General features: G+C 51.0%; 4 protein-coding genes across 4 annotated transcripts; 1 reads left to right on the top strand and 3 right to left on the bottom strand.

The window, feature by feature from the left end:
- Window positions 1-2,048: 2,048 nt before the first annotated feature.
- Window positions 2,049-2,975, bottom strand: HO173_009979 (uncharacterized protein; the record flags this gene model as incomplete). Its single annotated transcript, XM_037311866.1, has 1 exon — window positions 2,049-2,975. The coding sequence occupies one exon, from the start codon at window positions 2,973-2,975 to the stop codon at window positions 2,049-2,051; it is 927 nt and encodes a 308-aa protein (XP_037161328.1).
- A 1,319-nt stretch (window positions 2,976-4,294) lies between these two features.
- HO173_009978 (uncharacterized protein) lies at window positions 4,295-4,977 on the top strand (the record flags this gene model as incomplete). Its single annotated transcript, XM_037311865.1, has 2 exons — window positions 4,295-4,734; window positions 4,803-4,977. 2 exons carry the CDS (start codon window positions 4,295-4,297, stop codon window positions 4,975-4,977), a joined length of 615 nt encoding a protein of 204 aa, XP_037161327.1.
- A 295-nt stretch (window positions 4,978-5,272) lies between these two features.
- HO173_009977 (uncharacterized protein) lies at window positions 5,273-5,791 on the bottom strand (the record flags this gene model as incomplete). The annotated part of the gene is made up of 1 exon (XM_037311864.1): window positions 5,273-5,791. The coding sequence occupies one exon, from the start codon at window positions 5,789-5,791 to the stop codon at window positions 5,273-5,275; it is 519 nt and encodes a 172-aa protein (XP_037161326.1).
- Window positions 5,792-5,847: 56 nt separating this feature from the next.
- Window positions 5,848-6,089, bottom strand: HO173_009976 (uncharacterized protein; the record flags this gene model as incomplete). Its single annotated transcript, XM_037311863.1, has 2 exons — window positions 5,848-5,937; window positions 6,003-6,089. 2 exons carry the CDS (start codon window positions 6,087-6,089, stop codon window positions 5,848-5,850), a joined length of 177 nt encoding a protein of 58 aa, XP_037161325.1.
- Window positions 6,090-6,877: the final 788 nt, after the last annotated feature.

Raw genomic sequence — 6,877 nt, 5'->3', positions numbered from 1 at the left:
TTCGCATTTCTAAAGATATGAAAATATAAGATATCATCAACCTGTAGATGCAGCTGTCTCGATATCTATCTATAAGAATCTTATTATATAGTAAGTAGGATAGAGAGTAGACAGACTGAGACGTTAAATCGTAATAAGACGTTACTCAATCTTAGAGACTAACGACTTATCGGCCTAAGATAGAGCGGGTTATAGGCTACCCTCCCCAACCCGCCCCGAAACTCTACCCTAAAACCCCGCCCCTAATGATTCGACGCTGACGCCCCTTCGCGAGAAGAATATCAACGATTCTAGAGTCGGGATTACGCTGATGTTGACAAGGGGTCTTAACTCGTATCTAGTTAAATATCGAAAGTAGGCCCTTAGATGGCGGTTTCAGGTCACTATGGCAACTTAGAAAATCATACCCCTATCAATGACAACTTAAAAATTCATACCCCATTGGAGGACGAAAATGGAACCCTTCCCCCTTAACTCAAGCCCGCGCCATCCGTTCCGGTCGAGTCTGTCTGCAACCTCCTTTCTGACACGCCCCTTGGAACGCTAACACCAGGAAATCTTCACGTGGCGGATACCAGTCACCGCCGTTGCGACCGGAATTCCTTGAACGTGAGATGGATACGCCGGGCGGGAAAGCCTAAGCATGCCGCCTTCGGTAGCAAGTTCCAGGTCCCTTGTGCCTCTCGAGAACGCGATCTTCTGCCGCCATACATCCGACCAGTGTGCTTGGACTGCGACGCCCCATGCTTGTGCCAATTGGTTTGAGGGCGGGGATTCCAGATTCGGTTTCCTGCTGTCCTGCACTTGCTTGGACACTGCAGGCGTCAAGTCTTCGAGGCCCCAAGGTGACGCCGACGTTGCGGATCCATGCCACGGTTTTGGGCCTGGAGGTTTGTGAAGAGTTGCTTGAGCGTCTCATCCAACTCGCCGGGAGGCAGGAAGAATGTATTGGAATGATGAAACATATGACGGCCCTCGGCATACGCTTGCTTACATGTTGCCGGTGGCTGGAACCCTGGCAGCGAAGGCACGGGCGGGATCTCTAGGTGGACTCTCGCCTCCCAGGATCGTTTGAGTCTTGCTATCACGCCGTGTTTCTGGCTTCCTCGGATGTGGACATCGCCGGGTAGAAATACGAGACGCATGATTTCGTTTCGGATCTCTCCTGGTGGCGAGGAGTAAGCCACTAGCTCTCGGCGTCGATAAGTGAGACCTCTCCGAGTCGATCCGATTTTTTGATTGGCGGCTTTATACATTGCAATACTTGGATTAGGATGATTTTACCTAATCTTCATAGATTCGTCAACGGCCTCATCCTGAATCCGCGTATTTTGTCGCGGAGAAGTGCTGTTCTGGGAGAGGTTTTCACGGAATTCTGGTCGATGTTGCTAAGTATTGCTAGAAATCACGATGTAAAAATCACTCGTTGTCTAGTTCGAAAACGCTCTCGATGCAGTTAGCGGAATGCTGATAAGATTCTGGGTAGGAATGGATAAAATAAAGGAGCTTCTGGGATTGTCGCGAAGATGTATGTCCAATCCGCACGGATAGTGTAAATGGGAGACTTGAGTGACGGTATCAAGAGGAAAGACTCGAGCGTATCAAAAATAAACCAAACCCGGAATTAGTTTGCGGATAAAGGTGCCTGTTCTCAAGGGCTGCAAGAACCCAATGTCCCGCTCGATGCGTCATCGAGAAGTCCCTCAAAGCCTGCCAGTCTAATTCTAATGGAGCACTGAAGTGAGTGTGTTTGAAAAACCGAGACTTTCATTTGCCAATCTCATGCTCGTCCAATGGTAGCTGTACAGTTCCGCAGAAGATGAAGACTAGATTTGCAGCAGCGTTCTTTCTCTATGAAAGTCGCAAAGCACTACACGTATCGTCTCGACGGTACAGTGTAGCCCTCATGCCCTTGATTGTGCGGCTCGAAGTATACTATCAGCCTCCTCGTCTTCTAGCCCGACTGTCGAGTGTGGACCTTGTTCAACAAGCGTATAAAAACATTTCATGGCCCGTCACAATGTCCGACTTGTCGTACATCAGCTCCATCAATCGCTCATCCCGGAAGCGATCTTCTCGACCTCCGCCTCGAGAGCCTTCCAGCCATCCGTCTCGATCATGTCCTGAACCTCCTCCTGAACGAGCTCCTCCGCCCGCCAGACCAACTCCCGGATCTCCAGCGACCGGAAGATATCTCCGTTCATCCCCTCAAGGAACTCCACGGTCTTTGCCACATCATCGGCGTCGAGCTCGAGCGACTTTTCCGCATTCGTAATCTTGAGCACCGTCAATCCTTCCCACTGAGTTAGAATGAAGTCCAGTTTCGCCCTCCACAGGCACTTCAGTCGCCATTCTACCCGAGTACTCCATCGGATTGAACGCGCGAGACTCGGCCCATCCGTCCACGCAGCCCCATAGCGCACTCGCAGTTCCTGGTGAACGCGTTCGCGGATTGCGGGCGTCAGGTCCAGCGAGCCTATTGTCAATCCAACCCTCTTGATGATCGCAAGATGCTGAGGCTGGAGGGCCTTCAAGCCGCGGAGCGTATTCGAGAGCGGACCCGGCAGCAGGTCGAAGACGTTCGAAGAGTAGAAAGCCGCGTGGCCTTCCGCACAAGCCTGCCTGCACGTGGCCAGGAATTGGAAGCCGGGAGGCTGAAGGACACGTGGCGGCTTCGAGTCCTCATGGCCGCCGTGTCTGTCGACGGTCTTCATCACGCGGTGGACCGCCCCCTGCAGCAGAGAAGCCTTGCGCTCGCGCTTGACCGGACTTTTGGAGTCGAGAATCATTGACCCTTGGACAAAGACAAGCTCCATGATCATGTCTCTGATTTCCGCCGGCAAGGAGAAGTAGCCCACGGGCGGTTGTTTCTTGTAGTCTGCGACGGCGATGGTAGCGAGAATACTCGCGACGTGGGTGACGGTGGGATCTTGGGCTATGCTGAAGGGACCTTTGAGAAGGTTTGAATACAACATAGCGATAGAAGGGTATGTTGTTTCGGAGGTGAGAGAGTGTCTTCGGATTTTCGAATATTGAAAGGTAAAAGGAAGAAGAGGACAGAGGGATCTGAATGCTTTGTATTGAAGACCGAGATTCTAGGGGCGATGTGACAAGGAAAATGTGGTGCATTCGACCAATCATTTGTTGATGTGTTCAATAGCCGGCCCGTTGCCACCATGCCAAGTTTCATCAATAGGGCAGCACATCAATCTTGAAACAAGCGTATGGACAACATTTGCCACAAATCAGATCTACTGGTGCTATGTTGTCTAAGGTAGGACAATGCTAGATTGCTTTCACCGTTATGGCATAAGTTTGCTCGGGTCAAGATAAAATTGTGACAATGAAAGACATAAAAAGCGGACGGCGTGAAGGATATGAATGCAACTTCCTTCGACTATTAACTTGTCTGTGTCTTAGCTGTTAGAAACCGAACTGTTCGGATAGCACGCCTAAAGACTCGTTACGTACTTACACAATCCACCTGCATCCAGCAGACTCCCTCCGCCCGAATCGGTCACTAGAACTGCTAGTTTCTAATAGTGTTGATCTCACAATTTCCTGACTCGATCATTTACGGTTTGTTATCTTCTTTGCAGGAGTTGCTTCGATCGAGTTCTTGAAGGCTAGTATCTCGTCTTAAGAAATGTAACGGTGATACGTAAGGAAACACGAAAATGCCGAGTGAAGTTCCAGAAGATAGACTGTTGTTGAGAGACAAATAATTGTGGCGATAACGAAGCGTGTATGGCGAAGAGGCGGTCGCACTTGCAGTAGACGTAGGGTTTCACGTGAATAGTGTCGACGGGGCCTCGAAAAAGCAACTATGTCTCATCATCGCAAACGCCGTCTAGAAAAATGGTTGTGCTTCTACTCAAAGATGTCTAAATCAGCTTCGCTCTTCTAGAAATGATTCCGGCGCTATTGTGCACCATGGCTGGTTGGCAGATCCGCTGATATCTGAGGCTGGGCAGCTAGTGCCCTGTACCCATGGCCGAAGAGGCTCATTGACACTATCGATCGGTCTTGTCCAAGACACGCACAATAGAGCACACTTTCCGTAAATACCTTATACCTCCCACATCATCAGGTTATCACATTTCTTGTACCCCACGTCTTCAAGCTCCTCGGTCTCCACGTTCAATCACCGTCGAAATAGGTCAAGCCAGCAGAACCCCACACAGACACTTTGAACACGTCCACCGCACATCGCAGACCTTTACACTTTCCAGCCGTGAGCGTCAGCACCCAACAGGCTTCTTCTCGTTCGCCAGCGGAGATCCGCGATATAATCATGCGGTTTGTCCTGGTCCCGGACGAGATACAACTTGACGCCCCGGAGCCCGACGGAAACCCTGAAGAGCGCGGACTGCTTCGAGGTGTGATAGGTCGCGTGTACAAACATCTCTCCAGAGGCGAGGATATGAAGTCGTCCTCAACTTCCCAACCTCCTGGTTTCCCGCTCCTTGCCGCTTGCAAACAGGCCTGCGCGGAGGCTCGAAGAAGACGTTTTACCTACCGTGAGGTTGCGGTCGAAAATATCTGCAGGTGTTTCTCAGAAATCCATGTGGGAAATAGATCAAGGATGCAGATCGGGACGCTGACATTTGGGCTGCCAGATCTAACTCTTACAGACTTCGAAAGCATTGAAAGGCACATGAAACTGCTCATGGGATCTAGACTGCTGGTCAAACCTGGAACAGCGAGCCGAGAACAAGGGAGCGCATGGGTCTCGTGCGTGGAACCGCGACTCGAGGACATCTGGGAGCAGACGCTGAGATGTGTGCGAGCACATGCGATAGGGACGAGACTCGTAAGACTCGTTTAGCAAACGAAGCCCATTGGACACAGGCAGTGTGGTTCAAGTCTCGCAAACTGCCTCCATGTATCACATTCGCGGCGATCATAATCGGTAAAACGACGAAAAAATTCAGAGCTGATGGTGAAACGCAACAGGGCGCCAACTCGGCTAGATGACTTACCATTTGTTACGCACCACCCAATCCTTCTCCGGATCTACCGAAGATACGCTGTGAGTCCTCAACAATAGCGGCACAATCGTACCCATTTCCACCGAACTGGAGTTTTTCCTAGTACACGTCCTTACTTCCCGTCCCAACAGCGAAGAAGCTAGCTTCCATCTCCTTCGACCTCTCCGCCCCGCTCTCGATCCGTCTCTCTGGAAGGAACCTTTTCCGGCTCCGGGAACACAACTGGGTCACGGTGCACGAACCACGCATTGACGCCGACGATCGTGCCAGCTGGGATATGCTTATTGCAGATCTCGACGCCGGCTGGTGGGATGTGGCGCTCGAGCAGGAGTCCGACGCTGGGGTGGATGCGCGTTGCTTCTTTGATCACGGCTTGTAGGTAGGGACAAATGGGCCGTGATTTCCTTATAGCTGGTCGGACCTCCTAGTTTGCCTTCCCCTCGCGCTTGGTCGATTTCGGCGATTAGCTTGTCTTTTGTGGACGTGTTGCGCACGAGGTTGTAGAAGATGGCGTGCAAAGCGATGGCAGTTGTGTCGCTGCCTGCGGAGACATTTGCGGAGGTGTGCACAACGATATCGCGAGTACTGAATCTGGTTGGGTTGGATTCTTTAGCTGCGATCCACTTCGACGGCTGATCCTTCCCTACTTTGCCTCTTTCGGTGGTGGTCAATTCGCCGTTGCGATTTGGTGTACCCCGAGAGTTGATGGCTTTTAGTGTGAAGTTTAAGACTTGATCCCAAGATTCCATGGAAAGAATCAGGAAGAGAATGAGAGGGTTGCCAAGCAAGAATCTATGCATGTAGGGTAATTGACCGCATTGGATGGAGTATCCAAAAATTCCTGCCATTGTTTCCATTATACCGTCTCGTCAATGCCTTGTTCGAGGAAGCCGACCTTCTCGTCGAAAGTGAGCTCGCCGACAACGTCGAAGGCATGATATTGGAGCTAGGACTGGTAGCAGTCTCAGCGTACAATGGAATTCTGTCGAAGACTGGGACGAGTGTACTTACTCCGAGATCAAGACCATTGCCAGCTGTTGCGAATTCGTCAAATCGCTTTGTGAGTAGACCTGAGCAAGAGTCCACTGCATCCTCCATTTCCAGCAACGAACTCATACTATAAGCGCTGGCAACCAGTCACATCTGGTCTCGATGATAAGCTTCATTTCTAGTAGAGAACAGATCCATCTACGGTCTTTTCGGCCATGTTACGGAACTGACGGGATAGAATGCCGTCTAGATTCAAAGATCAGCCTATTCCTGACCACAGCGGCCTGCATTTCGCACTTCGATAAATCCACTTTTCGAGCCACATGTGATTCGTATAGCCTTTGGGTCACGAACGGAATGTGGTTGGGCCCTGTCCGCACCAGAGGCCCATACTGCTGGTGCAATTCGATGTGAGTAAGATGTCCAGACTCTCGGCGAACGTCCCTCAGTCGCCAGAACCCCGTACGGGAGGCGATTGCGGGGCCTGGTATGTGCGACATTGATTTCCCGCAATTGTTACCTAGGAGGTAGCAGAGGAGGAGGCCGACGCAAGTGAAGAGCGAATGTGAGGTTACGAAAGCAGTGAAACTGCTTAAGACTTCTTCTAAAACATTCTTGAGCCTTTATCTCGGTAGTCAGGCTTTCAGTTGAGACCAAGCGTAGCGATATCCCCCGAGATGGGACGGACAATCTTGCGTCGAGAAACACATATTTCGCGCAAATGGTTGCAGCCCTGTATGTAGACAGACGTCACCGCACAACACCGAGCGGGGAAGAGGGCAGCAGTAGGAGGGCAGCAAGGCCCTGCAGTGTGTACATCAATGATTAACCATACAGCTCAAAAAGCTTTATGCTAACACAGGATTGCTCGGATGACAGAAATCAGCGAAAAGGCC

Source organism: Letharia columbiana (assembly GCF_014066305.1).
Source record: "Letharia columbiana isolate WasteWater2 chromosome Unknown Sc0000044_s0, whole genome shotgun sequence".
Taxonomy (NCBI): Eukaryota; Fungi; Ascomycota; class Lecanoromycetes; order Lecanorales; family Parmeliaceae; genus Letharia; species Letharia columbiana.
Note: the sequence above shows the minus strand (reverse complement) of the source record. Positions and strands in the feature narration are given on the sequence as shown.